This window comes from Scardinius erythrophthalmus (genome assembly GCF_964197995.2).
Source record: "Scardinius erythrophthalmus genome assembly, chromosome: 16".
Taxonomy (NCBI): domain Eukaryota; kingdom Metazoa; phylum Chordata; class Actinopteri; order Cypriniformes; family Leuciscidae; genus Scardinius; species Scardinius erythrophthalmus.
This window is the reverse complement of record NC_138236.1, coordinates 10,001-30,000: the sequence shown is the minus strand read 5'-3', so window position 1 is coordinate 30,000 and position 20,000 is coordinate 10,001. Positions and strand designations below refer to the sequence as shown.

Genomic DNA, 20,000 nt, shown 5'->3' with positions numbered 1-20,000 from the left:
CGTTTACACCAACAGGTACGATTGACATGATTGTGTGTGTGACAGTAGGACATGCAGACAGGTGACAGGTGTGTGTGTGTGTGTGTGTGTGTGTGTGTGTGTGTGTGTGTTTCAGAGCGCTCTGCTACATCAAACCCCAGCGCCTCACTGAAGCCCGGCAGGACTGTGACTCCTCCCTTCAGCTCCAACCCACCAATAAGAAAGCTTTCTATAGACGTGCACTGGCCAATAAGGGGTTGAAGGTGAGTGTGTCACTGTGACGACCTGTTTACCCCTCCAATCATCTTCATTCAAGCAACAACATGAATATTGAGATTATTTTAAAGTTGGCATGAAACGGAAGTTGCGCTGGTCTTTTCTTTCCTATTGTGACGGATATCAGACTGAAATGCTTCTGGAACAAGAATAAATGTATTATTTTAAATGATTTATCGGTGCACATCATCACTATTGTGTTAAATTCAGAGGTGGGTAGTAACGAAGTACGTTTACTTGAGTATTTTTTTTGGTAAGATTGTACTTTTAAGAGTAGATTTAAATGTGGGTACTTTTACTTTAACTCGAGTACATTTCTAATGAAAAAAACTGTACTTTTACTTCGTTACGTTGGGCGACGTTCCTAATGCAATACATGTTGTTAAATGTGTAGTTTATACCAAGCGCAATGTATCTTTTTTTGGGCATGCGCGATGCTCAATTCACAAATGAATCACTCTTTTGAGTCGATTCTGTTCAAAGACTTCATCAAACAAGTTGGCAGATCTGTCTACATCGGTTCGCGAATCAGTTTGAATGATCTGTTACATTCCCATTCAGTCGGTCAACTCGGTACAACACATGACTATGGGATATCGCGCTCTAGCGCCATCTGCTGAAGACAGGGTTAGGGTTACGACGTGGGCGGGGCCACCTGCCCACAGCATATAAATGCAGTCGTATGCGTCATTCCCTTTGTTCTTCAGCTCTTCACCGTGCTGCTAGAACGCCATCACACCACAGTTTTCGTAGGAAAAGCCCACGGTGGTAATTCCTGTCGAAAGGCACAAACAGAGAAAAGTGTTAAAAGCATAAAGTTTAGCATTGCTAACGAAAGCTAATAAGTCTTTTTCTCAAAAAAAAAAAAAAAATGTCTGAAAACAAGAATTCTCACCCATGTCCAATGACATGTGGGTACTTGTTGTCCGAAAAAGGCACACAAGCACTGTCCACGCCAAGCTGGCTCCCTCCAACCCCGGAGCATGTATACACTGCCGACAGCTTCGTCATCTGACACTCGAGTGGCGCGTCACGTTTGTTGAGCGGGTGCTCTGGTACAGTGGACAGTCACGGTCCGCTTTTGTCCTCAGACGCTGTTCCAGATACGGCACTAGCCGTTTTTGAGGAAGCCATAGGGACTTGGGGCGACCTGTATGGATGCCGGGGAGGTTATGGATGATTTTAACAATGTTCCCCTGATGGGAGCGCTCCGTTGGAGTGTTGAGAAGAGCACTCTGTCTCGCTTGAAGTGGACGAGGAATTCTTGTCTTCCTTGTCTTCTCTTTCTCCGGTGCCAGGAATGAGTAAGTTCACCGACCTCGAAGGAGCACAAGAAGCAGGGTTAATATCAGCTCCTCCAAAGGAGCATTCGCTTGCGACACACTTGGCTCCAATGCAAAATAGCGGTATCGCGGACAAGGGTCTTGACGCGTTTCAAGCGCGATTTATCCTAATTACGATAATAATAGTAATTTTAAAAAAATAAAAAATTATATATATACAGTACCAGTCAAAAGTTTGGAAACGTTACTATTTTTAATGTTTTTGAAAGAAGTCTCTTATGCTCATCAAGCCTGCAGTTAAAAAAAAAACACAAAAAAAACAGTAATATTATGAAATATTATTACAATTTAAAATAATGGTTCTCTTTTTTAATATACTTTAAAATGTAATTTATTTTTGTGATGCAAAGCTGAATTTTCATCAGCAAGTACTCCAGTCTTTGGTGTCTTATGATCCTTCAGAAATCATTCTAATATGATGATTTATGATCAATGTTGGAAACAGTTGTGCTGCTTAATATTTTTTTTATAACCTGAGATACTTTTTTCAGGATTATTTGATGAATAAAAAGTTAAAAAGAACTGTATTTATTTAGAATAGAAATCTTTTGCAACAATATACACTACCGTTCAAAAGTTTGGGAACAATAACTTTTTTTTTTTTAAGAAATTATTACTTTAATTCAACAAGGATGCGTTAAATTGATAAAAGGTGATAGTAACGATTTATATTGTTAGAAATGTTTTTATTTTGAATAAATGCTGTTTTTATGAATAAATGCTGTTAACGTTTTACTCAATGAATCCTGAAAAAAGTATTCCAAAAAAATATATTAAACAGCACAACTGTTTCCATCATTGATAATAACTGAGTATCAAATCATCATATTAGAATGATTTCTGAAGGATCATAAGACACCAAAGACTGGAGTACTTGCTGATGAAAATTGAGCTTTGCATCACAAAAATAAATTACATTTTAAAATATATTAAAAAAGAGAACCATTATTTTAAATTGTAATAATATTTCATAATATTACTGTTTTTTAACTGCAGGCTTGATGAGCATAAGAGACTTAGTAATGTTAGTAATAGTAATGTTTCCAAACTTTTGACAGGTACTGCCTATATTTATATGATCCGAAGTAACTAGTAACTAGCTACTTGAGTAGTTTTTTCATTGGATACTTATTACTCTTACTCAAGTAATTATTAAGTAATTATCGATGACACTACTTCCTGCTCAGCTACTGTTCGGACGCTCTTGCTTACTGCTCCGCGCTTTGCTCTATCGCTTTTACATTTTATCTCCTATTTTTTTTATATTTTATTTCCTTTATTTTATTTCCTTTTATCACCTAATTTTAACTTCAGCAAATCAGCACAGTGCTCATACGACAAAGTTTGGATTACTACAAAAACTGAGAATTCTTTTACCCGACCAGCTTACATTCCGGGAAAGGAAAACACAACTGCCTACAAGGATAAGAGAAAATGCCTCTTCTGGAATCTACTTGCTGCACTAACTGCCACAGACTTTTACAAAAGATTGCAGTTCTTGAAACAAAGTTACTTACAGGACCACCAAACCAGACGAAGCACACAACAGAGCTTCTTCATGGACACCCTCAGCATACCGGTGAGTCCCATGAAACTAGTGCTCCTCGACAGATAGAGAAACAAGCCGATCGACTTACTAATCGATGGCACAAACAGGGAGCGAGACCCAAAGGCACTCGAGACATCAGATTGTCACGAGCAACACATATTGCCGCAGTAGCATCCTCTACCCCAGATACAGCTCTGACAAGGATTGCAAACACTGGTCTACTACCACCGCCTATACATCTTGAGGATAGATTTGAAGTACTAAGGAATGTAAATGAGGAATCCCCAAACGAGATGAATGTGATCGAACACAGACTGAATGGGCCAGTAGCTAACACTGATGCTAACTGGCGCTCAAGGTCGAGCAGACAGCGGCACTCAGCTCAGAGCACAGCCGAGCCCAGGACTCTGATAGTGGGGGACTCCATAATCAGAAACATTAGCAGCAGGGATACAACTACGTGCTGCCTTCCACAAGCAACAACTTCTGATATAAACAGGGAACTTCAGAACATTCTGATGAAACATAAATCTGCAAATCGACTCATCATACATGTGGGGAAGAATGATATTCACAAAGAGCAGTCAGAACTCCTTAAGAAGGATTTCCATGAACTTTTTGAAACACTTAAAAGACTGAAAGTTCAAACATTCATCAGTGGACCTCTCCCAGCAAGAGGAACAAACAGGTTTTCACGGTTACTTGGGCTTAATACATGGCTGCAAAAAACCTGCAATATAAAAGGAGTAAACTTCATTGACAATTTCAATCTATTCTGGAGTCAGAGACAACTGTTTCATCGGGATGGCCATCACCCAAACAAACTTGGTTCAAGAGTGCTAAAGGACAATATCTACTTCTCCCTAAATCATCCTTCTGCAGTTTGTGCCAATCCACTCAATCTGAACGGCACACTCACACCTGGACACAGTATGAATGACCACGGGACTTCACTTCAGCAGCAAAATGGACATGCGCTTGACATATCACACAAGGACAATGATAACACCACTCCGCCACAACAACCTCTGCTCACGGACTTAATCTCAGCTGAACCCTGCCCACAGAGCTCACCACAGACAGACATATTAGAACTGCTCGAAGATTCAGCACCCAAGGATGACTTCCTGGAAAACAGCCAGGGAAGCCAGGACAGCATATTACAGCCTCCGATAACACCAGAGCAACAGCCCCTTTCACCAGACACGTTAACCCTCTCCCCAGCATCGCCACTTCTGTGCTTCTCACAGAAAATGGAAGAACTGGTGCATGCTGGAACCAGACTATCCCACTCTTTTGCTGCAAGCCCCCAGATACCAACCAAAAAAAGACAGGCACCACTACCACCAAAGCCTGCGGGCCCAGCTCGCCCTCCCCCTCCTGTGAGAGCTCTTCGGCCTCTGCCACAACGCCAGGGCCCTCACCCTCCTCCTTCTGCTCGAGGTGAACCAAAAACAACTGATACCAGCTCTCAGTGATATGTGTCGGGTCCCCGTTTTGATAACAGTAACTTTCTCAAATGTTTACAAAACAAGCTGGAACCCAGTGTGCTTGTATCTTTCTCTGTTGCTGTTCTATTACAAGATAGAAAGTCTAAGGCCTTCAATAGCCGTACAGCAAACCCAACTAATCTGGTGCCTATTACACGTCAAACTAATATTGCTGTGGGGAAAAGTAAGTCTGTTAAGTTAGCACTCTTTAACATCCGCTCACTTAAAAATAAATCACTTCTAGTCAACGACTTAATAACCACAAACAACCTGGATTTTATGCTTCTAAATGAAACCTGGCTAGAAGACAGCTGCAGTGCAACAGTCCTCAATGAAACATCCCCTCCTAACTTTACTTTTATGAGTGTCTGCAGAGCTGTTAAGAGAGGTGGGGGTCTAGCTGCTCTTTTTAAAGATATCTATCAATGTAAGCAAATATCATTTGGGAATTACTTGTCTTTCGAATATCTGGGTTTTGTGTTAAAAGGTGCTCCACACATTTTACTTTTCATTATTTACAGGCCTCCAAAATACTCTCCAGCCTTTGCTGAGGACTTTACAGAACTGTTATCAACAATTACCTCAGAGTTTGACTGTTTTGCCCTTGCTGGAGATTTTAACATCCACATAGATAGTGCAGAGAACAATATGGCAAAAGAAATCAAAAGTGTTTTAAAAACTTTTGATCGGACTCAGCATGTACATGGACCCACACACAATCGTGGACACACTCTAGATTTACTTATCAGTAAGGGTCTAAACATTTTATCGATTGCCATTAAGAATGTAGCGCTGTCTGATCATTTCTGTATTTTCTTTGATATATTGATCTCTCCTTCCACTGAAGCTAGATCTGTGTCTGTCAAGAAGAGATGCTTAAATGAGAACACTAGTGTACTATTTATGAAGGCTATATCCTTAACACCAAGCATATCTGCAGACTCTGTTGATTTTCTCCTTGATTCTTTTAACTCAAAAGTTAAAAGTGTAATTGATGATATTGCTCCTGTTAAAGTCAGGAAGAAGAGTAGCGGACAAAAAGCACCTTGGAGAAACTCAACAGCAGTGCAAAATATGAAAAGACAATGCAGAAAAGCAGAGTGCATGTGGCGGAAGACATAACTTGTTGTCCATTATAACATCTACAAAGACAGCCTACATGCTTTCAATATGGAACTAGGCAAAGCTAGACAGACTTTCTTCTCAAATATTATAAACAGTAATTTAAACAACACACGCACTCTTTTTGCTACTGTAGAGAGACTGACAAACCCCCCAAGCCAGATTCCCAGTGAAATGCTCTCAGAGAACAAGTGCAATGAGTTTCCTTCTTTCTTTTCTAAGAAAATCAATAATATCAGAAAGGTGATCAGCATGTCCTTGAGCTGCACTGAGGTCAGACAGATAAAACCACCTGAGAAAGTAGTTACTATGTCTGACTTCAAAGAAATTGATGGCAACATTTTGGAAGAAACCGTACAGCACCTTAAAACATCAACCTGCACTCTTGACACACTCCCCACATCTTTTTTCAAAAGTGTGTTAAACAGTTTAGAAGCAGATCTTCTAGAAGTGGTAAATGCCTCACTTCTCTCTGGGAGTTTTCCAAACTCCCTGAAAACTGCAGTTGTCAAGCCCCTCCTGAAAAAGAACAATCTGGATAAGACCATATAAAGCAACTATAGGCCGATCTCAAATCTTCCTTTCATAGGCAAGATCATTGAAAAAGTTGTCTTCAATCAGCTGAACAAATTCTTAAGCTCGAATGGATACTTTGACAATTTTCAATCTGGTTTCCGACCGCACCACAGCACAGAGACAGCGCTTATAAAGATAATAAACGATATTCGCTTAAATACTGATTCAGGCAAACTATCAGTGCTGGTACTACTCGACCTCAGTGCTGCATTTGACACTGTTGATCATAACATACTTCTTGACAGGCTGGAAAACTGGGTGGGGCTTTCTGGAATAGTCCTAAAATGGTTCAGGTCATACTTAGATGGGAGAGGTTATTATGTGAGTATAGGAGACCATATGTCTGAGTGGACATCCATGACATGCGGAGTCCTTCAAGGCTCAATTCTTGCGCCACTCCTGTTCAACCTGTATATGCTCCCAATGAGCCAAATAATGAGAAAGAACCAAATTGCTTACCACAGCTATGCAGACGACACACAGCTCTACTTAGCCCTATCGCCTAACGATTACAGCCCCATTGATTCCCTGTGCCAATGCACTGATGAAGTCAACAGTTGGATGTGTCAAAACTTTCTTCAGTTAAACAAAGACAAAACTGAAGTCATTGTATTTGGAAACAAAGATGAAGTTCTCAAGGTGAATGCATACCTTCACTCTAGGGGTCAAACAACTAAACATCAAGTCAGGAATCTTGGTGTGACACTAGAGTCAGACCTTAGTTTCAGTAGTCATGTCAAAGCAATAACTAAATCAGCATACAATCATCTGAAAAATATTGCAAGAATTAGATGCTTTGTTTCCAGACAAGACTTAGAGAAACTTGTGCATGCTTTCATCACCAGCAGGGTGGATTATTGTAATGGACTCCTCACTGGCCTTCCCAGAAAGACCATAAGACAGTTGCAGCTCATACAGAACGCTGAGCAGAACCAGAACATATGAACATATCACACCAGTCCTCAGATCTTTACACTGGCTCCCAGTTAGATTTAGGATTGATTTTAAAGTATTATTACTGGTATATAAATCATTCAATGGCCTAGGACCTCAATACATTGCAGATATGCTCACTGAATATAAACCCAACAGATCACTCAGATCATTAGGATCATATCAGCTAGAAATACCAAGGGTTCACTCTAAGCATGGCGAGTCCACTTTTAGCTATTATGCTGGAACAGCTTCCAGAGGAGATCAGACGTGCTCCTACTGTCACATCCACATCCAGACTCAGGACACTTCTGTTTAACTATGCATTTACTGAATGAGCACTGTGCCAATGTTTGTCCGACTGTTTGTACTGTACTGTATTTTATTTTTTATTTTTCTAAACTGTTTTAATTATTCTTATTTCTTTTTATTATTTTAATTTCTTCTATGTAAAGCACTTTGAATTGCCATTGTGTATGAAATCTGCTATATAAATAAACTTGCCTTGCCTTGCCTTAAGATTATTACTTTTACTTTTAATTTGAGTAAATATTTCTATAAGTACTTGTAGTTTTACTTGAGTGCAGTTTTTGGATACTCTACCCACCTCTGGTTAAATTCATGGTAATCTTGAATTAGAATCATTTCCTCTTGCAGCATCTCTTCTCTTCTCTGATGACGAGAGCAGGGCAACCTGTCACTCACATGAGATCAGCTTATAGAAAACCATTATCATCCAACCATCCAATCAATTCCCCACAGTCACAATCAAGTCCACATTTTTCTTGTTCCGGAAGCATTTCACTCAGATATACGACACAAAAGAGAATAAAAGACCCGTGCAACTTAATTTTTATGCCCACTTTAAAGATAATCATCTGGCATGTGTAGGATTACCAGGCGTGTGGTTCGGACCTGCAGCAGGAGTTGCGTTCGGACGCGAGTGTGACGGAGGCACAGCAGCTCCTGGTGGAGCTCACAAATCTGCATGAGGACCGACATCCATCACAAGCTCGCAGGATCGTTCACATCACTGAGGTCAGCATGCACACACACACACACACACACACACACACACACACACACACACACACACACACACACACACACACACACACACACACACACACACACAGTACAGGTCTGAGATCATCTCTCTGTGCAGGTGGATGATGATGATGATGATGATGAAGACGGGCCGTCCAGCTGCTCACCACACACACACACACCACACAACAGATTCACGGTGAGCCTCCCGGGGAACATGGAAAAGACTGTCTGTTTAGAGTATGATGCATTACAAATCATAATTTTGTAAAGTACAGTGTTTTAAAGCAGCTTTACAGAGATAACAGGAAAATAATGTAACAGAGTTTGTTTCCAGAAGAAAATAGCGTCACAGTCCAGCTTAAGTAAGTTCAGTGATGCTTCATTTCTGTTGTAAAAAAGTTATTTAATTCATTTACACTCACCTAAAGGATTATTAGGAACACCATACTAATACTGTGTTTAGAACTGCCTTAATTCTACGTGGCATTGATTCAACAAGGTGCTGAAAGCATTCTTTAGAAATGTTGGCCCATATTGATAGGATAGCATCTTGCAGTTGATGGAGATTTGTGGGATGCACATCCAGGGCACGAAGCTCCCGTTCCACCACATCCCAAAGATGCTCTATTGGGTTGAGATCTGGTGACTGTGGGGGCCATTTTAGTACAGTGAACGCATTGTCATGTTCAAGAAACCAATTTGAAATGATTCGAGCTTTGTGACATTGTGCATTATCCTGCTGGAAGTAGCCATCAGAGGATGGGTACATGGTGGTCATAAAGGGATGGACATGGTCAGAAACAATGCTCAGGTAGGCCGTGGCATTTAAACGATGCCCAATGGCACTAAGGGGCCTAAAGTGTGCCAAGAAAACATCCCCCACACCATTACAGCACCACCACCAGCCTGCACAGTGGTAACAAGGCATGATGGATCCATGTTCTCATTCTGTTTATGCCAAATTCTGACTCTACCATCTGAATGTCTCAACAGAAATTGAGACTCATCAGACCAGGCAACATTTTTCCAGTCTTCAACTGTCCAATTTTGGTGAGCTTGTGCAAATTGTAGCCTCTTTTTCCTATTTGTAGTGGAGATGAGTGGTACCCGGTGGGGTCTTCTGCTGTTGTAGCCCATCCGCCTCAAGGTTGTGCGTGTTGTGGCTTCACAAATGCTTTGCTGCATACCTCGCTTGTAACGAGTGGTTATTTCAGTCAAAGTTGCTCTTCTATCAGCTTGAATCAGTCGGCCCATTCTCCTCTGACCTCTAGCATCAACAAGGCATTTCCGCCCACAGGACTGCTGCATACTGGATGTTTTTCCCTTTTCACACCATTCTTTGTAAACCCTAGAAATGGTTGTGCATGAAAATCCCAGTAACTGAGCAGATTGTGAAATACTCAGACCGGCCCGTCTGGCACCAACAACCATGCCACGCTCAAAATAGCTTAAATCACCTTTCTTTCCCATTCTGACATTCAGTTTGGAGTTCAGGAGATTGTCTTGACCAGGACCACACCCCTAAATGCATTGAAGCAACTGCCATGTGATTGGTTGATTAGATAATTGCATTAATGAGAAATTGAACAGGTGTCCCTAATAATCCTTTAGGTGAGTGTATATATACAGCCGCTCTGGAGAAAACCGTGATGTCATCGTCCAGCTCAGTTCAGTTCTCATATAATGGTGTCATTGCAGGAGTTCAATAATATTGTTAATTATGCAACTAAATACACATTTGTCTATACACAAAAGCTAACAGCTTTTGTCAGATTGAGCTGCCTGCTATAATGTAACCCTGACGGTCTAATTATTTTATTATTGTGTGTGTGTGTGTGTGTGTGTGTGTGTGTGTGTGTGTGTCTCTACAGAAGGGAAGTATCGGGCGCTGAAGATGGAGTTTTCTCTGCCGTCCTCCACTGATGGCCGTCAGAGAAGTGCTGAAGATGGGTTAGGACACCAGCATCAAGAGTCAGACTCGGCTCAACACCAGCTGACCGTCACACAAACACACACACACACACACACACACACACACACACACACACACACACACACACACACACACACACACAAACACACACACACACACTTACACCAGCTTTAGTCCTGCAGTTTATTGGTGATAACACTTCGCTATATTGTGTGTGTAATTTTGACAGTGAAGAAGGTACACACAGTTTTTCAGTTACTCAGTTTTAGTGTGATGTTTTTTAAAGCTGTAAAGACATTTGTTACATTTATTTTCAGATCTTCAGCATAAACTGAACATTGAACAGTAAATGAACATATTCTGGTTCTTGTGAGATTAATTTGATGATTTATTATTGTAAAATGTTCTATTTCTGCTGAATACTGAATTTTTCAGTGTAAATATTTGAATCTGAATAAATGAATCTTCCTGATGTCTTCATGTTTCCGTGTGTAACTCCATGTGTCAGGCGTGTTCTCAAACATTCACAGAGCCGAACAGTGCATTCCTCTGGACTGAGTCTTGTTCCTTCATTCTCAGAGCGACTGGGCCTTTATGCATTCTTTGCTCACAATAATATTTTTTTTAATTTCATGTGTTAGGTCATGTGTTGGCCGGTGATGTATTAGCCGGTCATATGTTAGCCAGTCATGTGTTAGCTGGTCATGTGTTAGCCGGTCATGTGTTAGCCGGTCATGTGTTAACCGGTCATATGTTAACCGGTCGTGTGTTTGTCTGTCATGTGTTAGCTGGTCATGTGTTAGCTGGTCATGTGTTAGCCGGTCATATGTTAGCCAGTCATATGTTAACCGGTCGTGTGTTTAGGTGTGTTCGACATCGGCTGCGGCTGGATGCACCCGATCGGCGAGAGTAGCCGCGTGCAGGCGGGGAGGAGCTGCAAACGGAGACGTGAAGTAGAGACCTGCGCGGGACACAATGTTCAGTCCCGCTCCCGCCCGCTCCCGCAGTGTTCAGTCCCGCTCCCGCCCGCTCCCGCAAAGATTTGTCATTTTTAGTCCCGCTCCCGCCCGCATCTGTGATATTATGTCCCGCTCCCGCCCGCAAATGCCCGCAAGACGGCAGGCAGCAGGATGGATGTTCACATTCTGTCTCACGAAAGGTCTTGGAAAAAAAATGCGTGCGCACATAATTCCTTACAGTAACTAACGCCAACAAAGATAAACATTAATCGGCCCAAATTTCAATAGGCTTAATTATCATGTAACATAAAAACAGCCTTAGGCATGGCCTACACACATAGGAACATTTGTTAAACGGATCATTTTTATCCTAGACTACAGGCCATTTAAACATTTAAAATGTGATCACCAAAACACGAAACAGTCCCATATTAGGCCTACGAACAGCATAATATTCACTAGTAGGCTAACAGTAACCAAAAAAAAAAAAAAAAAAAAAAAATATTCGATTAGGTAGGCTAATATTATTATCTATCTAATATATATAATTATATATTAGATAATGTTAGAATGTTATTGCTGTCTATTTTGAGCTTTCGAGTTCGAACACGGAGCAGCGGGAAGGAATTGTCTCTAAACAAGTGTGCGTGAGATTAGGTCCCGCCCGTACTCCAAAGGACAACATCCACAAGTTTAGGCTGCTTAAAACGTTTTTATTGCTGCCAAACAGAATCTCCCTCAAAACTACAAATTATGTACGCTACTTTAATCATTTATATATTTTACTTTACACTCATATTTAATTTGCGGGAGTGCAGCGTATCATCCCTCCCGCCCGCACCCGCAAGTGCACCTCCATCATCCCGCCCGCGCCCGCAATGACCTTTCAAAATTTGTCCCGCGCCGCACTGTTTTGCGTTGCAACCCGCGGGTCCCGCGGGACTCCCGCGGGAGTGCAGACCTCTAACGTGAAGTCGGACACTTTCTGGTTCCCGTAGTGACCGCTCACGTGGTGTTTGCATACTTTACCACAGCTGCAGTGAAATAAATGCAATATTTGCCAAATAATGCACAGATGTTTCAGAGACATTTTAATTCAATACTTTATGTAGCCTACTGCTTCATCCAGCGTCTGTTTGAACAAGAATAAAGTTCAACATAAGCTACTATCAATGAAGTGGAGTCTACGTTTTTTAAGCAGTTTTAATTTGATAAACATGACACAATATAACATGACAACAACATGAAAAGAGTGTTCACTGTTATAATAAACTGATTTGAGAGCTTTAGAGGAACTAAAGGTTTTCGAATAAACACGAAACACACGTGATCGTTGTCATGCAGTGAATCCGGCCAATGGTGGAACAGCTGTGTCGTCATCAGCCCTCCTGCAGCCCAGTGCAGCCGCTCTTGAGAAGCTGCGCTGGCTGAGTTCTCCGGCTACTCTCGAATCGCTCTCGCGGTACTTTGATGGCATACGTCACAGTCACGTGGCGTCGGCGCTGTATCAAGCCGGACAAAATTTCTAACCGGCATGCACTGCTTTAAGTCAGCCGCCGATCGGTCTGCGCAGAGCTGCATGAAGTCGAACAAGCCTTTTGTCTGTCATGTGTTAGCCGGTCATGTGTTTGTCGGTCATATGTTAACCGGTCATGTGTTTGTCGGTCATGTGTTAGCCGGTCATGTGTTAGCCAGTCATATGTTAGCCAGTCATGTGTTAGCCAGTCATGTGTTAGCCGGTCATTTGTTAGTCGCTCATGTGTTGGCCGGTCATATGTTAACCGGTCATGTGTTAGCCGGTCATGTGTTAGCCGGTCATTTGTTAGCCGGTCATGTGTTAGCCAGTCATATGTTCGCCAGTCATATGTTAGCCGGTCATTTGTTAGTCGCTCATGTGTTGGCCGGTCATATGTTAACCGGTCATGTGTTAACCGGTCATGTGTTTGTCGGTCATGTGTTGGCCGGTCATGTGTTAGCCGGTCATGTGTTAGCCAGTCATATGTTAACCGGTCATGTGTTTGTCTGTCATGTGTTTGTCGGTCATGTGTTTGTCGGTCATGTGTTAGCCGGTCATGTGTTAGCCAGTCATATGTTAACCGGTCATGTGTTAGCCGGTCATATGTTAGCCAGTCATATGTTAACCGGTCATGTGTTTGTCTGTCATGTGTTAGTCGGTCATATGTTAACCGGTCATGTGTTTGTCGGTCATGTGTTAGCCGGTCATGTGTTAACCGGTCATGTGTTAGCCAGTCATATGTTAGCTAGTCATGTGTTAGCCAGTCATGTGTTAGCCGGTCATTTGTTAGTCGCTCATGTTGGCCGGTCATATGTTAACCAGTCATATGTTAACCGGTCATGTGTTTGTCGGTCATGTGTTGGCCGGTCATGTGTTGGCCGGTCATGTGTTAGCCGGTCATATGTTAACCGGTCATGTGTTTGTCATGTGTTTGTCGGTCATGTGTTTGTCGGTCATGTGTTAGCCAGTCATGTGTTAGCCAGTCATGTGTTAGCCGGTCATTTGTTAGTCGCTCGTGTTGGCCGGTCATATGTTAACCAGTCATATGTCAAGTCAAGTCATCTTCATTTATATAGCGCTTTTAACAATGTAGATTGTCTCAAAGCAGCTTTACAGAGATAAGCGTATAATTTAAGGTAACAGAGATTGTTTCGGCTTTACAGCAGAGTTAAGTTATTTCCATCTAAAGTTAGTTTTAATTGATTTGCTTCCGTCGCAATGATCATTTGTTATTAAATTAGGGGCCGCTAAGACGACACCATTCCCTCTACTACACAGACTTTAAACGCGAACCTGTGAGAAACGCTGATGGCGTTCACATGCGCATTTAGAATGGGTTCTATATTATTTGTGTTTGAATATACGCAGGTTTGGAATTCCCTACAAGCCAAGCCTAAACAAAATACTTGTCTTTCCTTATAAATTTTGATAAGAAATTTAATTTTATTTGTTGCTTTGGGGTAGGACCGTGAGACGAATTTTCCCGACAACGCCTTATCTGTAGAGTGGTAGTGGGATCCTCCATAGGGAGAGACTAGTTGGCACTTCAGCACTGCGTTGTCATCGGTCCAGGTGAAGGTCCTTCGTCAGATCTGGATACGGCCTGGATCCGGCAGGCTGCAGGATAAACCTTGGGATAAACACAGACACTAAAATTAGCGTAGATGCCATTCTTCTCATGATGTAACGAGTACATCAGGATTTTTGGGAAGTGTTCCCGGTTCCGGCTGACCTAATATATGCAGCCTAACATTAAATTATAGAAGTCTATAATGTACTATGTGAAAGCTATATCAAAGAGATGTGTCTTTAATCTGGCTTTGAACTGACAGAGTGTGTCTGCTTCCCGGACAATGGTAGGAAGACTGTTCCAGAGTTTTGGTGCTAAATAGGAAAAGGATCTACCTCCAGCAGTCGATTTTGATATTCTAGGTATTATCAACTGGCCGGAATTTTGAGATCGTAATAGACGTGACGGACTATAATGCGTTAAGAGCTCGCTCAAGCACTGCGGAGCTAAACCATTCAGTGCTTTGTAAGTAATCAGCAATATTTTAAAATTGATGCGATGTTTAATAGGGAGCCAATGCAGTTTTGACACAACTGGGCTAATATGGTCATACTTCCTGGTTCTGGTAAGAACTCGAGCTGCTGCGTTTTGAACCAGCTGTAGTTTGTTTATTAAGCGTGCAGGGCAACCACCCAGTAGAGCATTACAGTAATCTAGCCTTGAGGTCATGAACGCATGAACTAATTGTTCCGCATTTGTCAATGAGAGCATATGGCGTAATTTAGATATATTTTTAAGATGGAAAAATGCAGTTTTACAGATACTAGACACGTGACTTTCAAATGAAAGATTGGTATCAAAGAGCACACCCAGGTTCATAACCGACGACGAAGACTTAACAGAGCAGCCATCGAGTGTTAGACAGTATTCTAGATTATTACGTGAGGAAGTTTTTTGTCCAATAATTAGAAACTCTGTTTTTTCAGAATTTAGAAGTAGGAAATTACAAGTCATCCAATTTTTTATATCCGCTATGCATTCCGTTAATTTTGTGAATTGATAAGTTTCGTTAGGTTTTGAAGAAATATAGAGCTGAGTATCATCGGCATAACAGTGAAAGCTAATGCCATGTTTCCTAATGATATCTCCTAAGGGTAGCATGTACAGAGTGAACAGCTGCGGTCCTAATACTGAGCCTTGTGGTACGCCATACTGAACTTGTGATCGATGAGACATCTCATCATTTACTGCTACAAACTGATAACGGTCAGATAAGTATGATTTAAACCATGCTAGTGCATTTCCCGTAATGCCAACATAATGTTCTAATCTATTTAAAAGAACGTTGTGGTCGATTGTGTCAAATGCAGCACTAAGATCGAGTAACACTAATAGAGAGATACAACCACGATCGGATAAGAGCAAATCATTTGTGACTCTAACGAGAGCTGTTTCGGTACTATGGTACGGTATAAATCCTGACTGGAAATCCTCGCAGATATAATTTCTTTCAAGAAAGGAACACAGTTGTGAGGATACTGCCTTTTCTAATATCTTTGACAGAAAAGGTAGATTTGAGATCGGCCTGTAAGTGACTAATTCTGAAGGATCAAGTTGCGTTTTTTTAACAAGCGGTTTAATCATAGCCAGCTTAAAGTTTTTTGGTACGTATCCTAGAGACAAAGACGAATTAATGATATTAAGAAGAGGATCTATGACCTCTGGAAGTATTTCTTTCAGTAGCTTAGTCGGTATAGGGTCTAACATACATGTTGTAGATTTAGATGATTTAATGAGTTTAGTAAATTCTTCCTCTACTATAGCAACGAATGAATCAAATTTTTCCTCAGGGAGACTACAGTGCACTGCCTGATGCGATACTGTAGTAGACGGTTGCATAGTTATAATTTTGTCCCTGATATTATCAATCTTATAAGTGAAGAAGTTCATAAAGTCATTACTGCTGTGTTGCTTGGAAACTTCGGTGCTTGAAGCTTTATTTTTCGTTAGTTTAGCCCCTGTTTCAAATAAATACCTAGGATTATGTTTATTTTCTTCTAATAGGGTTAAAAAAAAGCAGATCTAGCAGCTTTTAAAGCCTCTCTGTAAGTAATTGAGCTCTCTTTCCATGAAATGCGAAATACCTCTAGTTTTGTTTTCTTCCAGTTGCGCTCCATTTTTCTGGCTGCTCTCTTAAAGGGGTCATGACATGGTTTTTTCTTTGCTTTTATTGTGTTCCCTTAGGTGCAATTATAGTATTACTATAGATTTTTGGACAAAAAACGTTTAAAATTTAGTGATTTATGACCTTTTCTCACCCTGTTTCTCATGCTCTGATTCAAACAGTCTGTTTTGGGGGTGTTTCCCCTTTACGAGTTCAGTGTTAACACCCACTGTTATGATTGGATAACGTCAGTGCCTATGCATCAATTCTTAACGCCCCCTTTTCAAAACGTGCGGATTTTGCGGAGCTGTGTTTACCGTTACCATAGTAACGGGTGATGCGTGCGAGGCGATGGCGATTGCAATGATGTTTGAGTCAGAATCAGAGGAAATGAACCATCAACACAACTAAGAATGCATCAGCCCGTCCACATAGAAAGTGTGAAACTATTTTGTCAGTTTAACAGCCTACATCTTTTAATTGCCTACGGGGCATGAACATGACGGTTATAAAACAATAAGTAGGCTAAAAAACACGGTGATTATTCATAATGAAATAAACTGCAATTAACATTTTTAAAAAGTTTTAAGTTTTAAATAGCCTACATTACTTACAGTTTGCGTCGTTGTTGTGTAGCCTAGAATAGTCCACACGGCATTATCTTGTACAAAAGTTTTCTGGCAAAGCCAGCATCAAACTGCGATTGTTCTCAACTGTCACTCATCCTTGAAATGTGGAGAACACACGCTTAAATTAACACTGCCGTGACTGGGACGTCCGCGAAAAATAAACTGCATCCATCTTCCCCTGACGTCTGGATCTTTCAGCAGCGTATATTATTCAAACATGTTGTTTGTCCACAGCCAGGAACAGCACATCTGCGTGACATCGCAGTCTTCTTGTAAACAGACCCACTCGCTGCACGTCGACTGAACACATGTGAAGCGCGTGACATGCGATGATGAAATGAGGTAGTTATCTGACTTGCGCTTGAAGCGTAGTTGTCTACGCTGGAGGCGGTCATATGCAAACGACTGCTACGTCACTTCGTACCGTGACGTCACTTCATACCATGGATCCAGAACGAGCTGTATTTAGATTTTGATTAAATAAATGCTTCGTTTATAATGGGGAGGACGTCTTAAGCTATGAAACTTGCAGGACGTTTTAATGGTACAAAGACCTCTTATATGCCAAAAGATCAAGGCAAATTTGGTTTCTCATGTCTCATGTCTCATGACCCCTTTAAGGGCCCGAGTGTGCTCGTTGTACCATGGCGTTGGACTATTTTCTTTAATCTTCTTTAAGCGCAACAAAATAATATTTTAAGAATATTAAAGTAGGAACTGATCAAACTAATAAGAGAACTTCAATATTCCTTACATATTCTCATCACCACTCTTTTAAAGAAAATACTTAAATCTCCACAATTATTCACCAACAAAAAATGGTAATTTTTCAAAAATCATTCCACACCCATATGACCTTCACAAAAGATGTTTGCAGCCTCAGTCACTGTTCACTTTAACTGCAGCATGTTTGCATAATGAAATATTAATACCTATTGTACTTTTGTGTTGCACTGAAGAAAAAAAGTCATACTGGTTTAGATTATATTATTCTAAACTAAATTGTGTCCAGTGCAAATCTTAAAAAATAAAAAAGTTTAGTATAGAAGAACTAATTAGATTTATTTATTGAGCATATACTTTTATTCAAAGCGACTCAGAAAGTTGAAAGTTGTGATGGCTTCAGCGGATCTGTTGGAGTTTTTCAGCTCATTCTAGCAGAGAGGAACCGAATAGTGATGGATCAACCAGGTGATGATTTTTCAGTGACCAGAAACAAATAGAAGGAAACCAGAAGGACTTCTGGAGTGATACTGGAAGCAGTAAAATAAATAGTTTGTTAATGGTCAGCAGTGTAAGTGAAATAGCTGTGTAAGAGTTTAGCATCCATAAAGCTGGCAAATTACAACAGTTACTGACAAATCTTATACAGCACAAGTGCTAATGTTCCAGTGCACTATCATCAGTCAATAAACATGAGCTCTTATCAAAAGACCATCGAAAGGGGTTTGAGTGATTGATAATTAAAATCTTAACTGATCACAAAGATTTATTTAATGCTCCCCGTGTTATATTTCAATCAAAATGCATTGTGGACAGCCTAATATGTAAATGTCCGGAATGTGGACAGTCAAAAGTCCCTTTATCAGATATATGAAGAAAGTTCCAACCTACCTTTCATATAAATCCTGACAGAGAAAAAACATGACGGACGGGCAGCAGGTTCAGGAGATGCAAGAGAATGAAAAAAAAAAGATAAAAACAATAATTTCTTCCTTTTTACATTAAATCTTTCTAAATTTCAAATTAAGAGTAAAACTTACAGTCAGTTGAGCTTGGCTACTTTGCACAAAAAAAAACAAAAAAAAAAAAAAAACAGTTTAAACAAACCACCAAATGCAACAGCATGCTCGTACTAGCTGAAAAACCAGAACAGCTTATGCAACTCATTTTTATATCTTTGCTGTGGTGCATCATGGGAGGTGGGAGACACCAAGTGTAGAAGATGAAGGGGGTTGTTTGTTGTTTAAAAATTAAAAAAGCTTTTCAATTAGCAAATATGTATAAATGGTTGTTAAATAATAATTTGTGGATTAGGGAATGTACAAAAAGCTTTTTATATTGAGATTTGGTTGTTTGGTGAATTTAATTCCTGGCTGTTTGTATGTCTATCAATGGTTGTGCCCATGATTATAAATGCCCACAAGCTGAACTTGCACAGGATGGTCAGTCTGTGGTGAAAACTGGAGAGTGAGAAAGATGCTGAAGGTTGGAATAGTGAGAAAGCTGCTGAAGGTTGGAATAGTGAGAGTGGACAATCTGTATATTTTCTGCTTTCACAGAAAGGCCTTAAGCCTAGTCTCAGACTTAAATGCATGTTTGTGCTGTTTTAACTGAAAGCAATTTGCACTGACAAATATCAATGTCAGTACCATTATTCTGTTTCAAGATGCAAAATGGTAATGCTTTTTTTTTCCCTTATGTATGTTCATAAAAGCTACTTAAAAGTCCTAATTTAGCTAAGGCCTGATCCTGGCTTAATCTAAGCCCTGTCTGTGTCCTTTTTAACTTTGCTTAATTTGTTTTGTAGATAATTTAAAAATACAAATATAGGCAGGGTAATGTAAATAACATATTCATATTGTGTTTAAGTGTAATTAACCAATCAGAAGCTTTTTTTTTTTTTTTTTGCAGGTGGAGAGCACACAGTTTATGGTGTGACACTGATGTAAAGAGCGTCAAGAGATTCAAAAGAAACGGTCTAGTTTTGGTATATTGTATATGTGTATTTTTTCATTCTTGCATTTCTTTAGTCTTCACTGGTGTTTTTATTAATTGTTTTTCAGATGCTTCATTGTCACTGGAAAAGGGTGAGTAACATTCAGCTACATCCCACACAAAGCTTGTGGGTTGTTTATCCCACAGCTCTTCAGATTTGAATTTGAACCATTTCTAATAAGGACTGTCTATGTGTACCTAAAAGGTGTAAAGGGACTTGCTTTATTTTAATCCTAAACGAGTACTTTGGATC

The 20,000-nt window shown here is 40.4% G+C and overlaps 1 protein-coding gene across 2 annotated transcripts in view; it reads left to right on the top strand.

Annotated features, from left to right (window-relative positions):
* The window catches only part of spag1b (sperm associated antigen 1b), a 46,552-nt gene extending 35,818 nt beyond the window's left edge, over window positions 1-10,734 (top strand). Inside the window, exons 11-15 of one of the 2 annotated variants that reach the window (XM_081388349.1) lie at window positions 1-15; window positions 116-242; window positions 8,160-8,306; window positions 8,434-8,514; window positions 10,190-10,730. The exon at window positions 1-15 is cut by the window's left edge and continues 106 nt beyond it. In XM_081388349.1, the coding sequence (XP_081244475.1) occupies window positions 1-15; window positions 116-242; window positions 8,160-8,306; window positions 8,434-8,514; window positions 10,190-10,210 (391 nt within the window). In that variant the 3' untranslated portion in view covers window positions 10,211-10,730. Of the gene's footprint in view, window positions 16-115; window positions 243-8,159; window positions 8,307-8,433; window positions 8,515-10,189 lie in introns of both variants that reach the window. The other variant, XM_081388350.1, reaches the window with a different exon arrangement.
* Window positions 10,735-20,000: the final 9,266 nt, after the last annotated feature.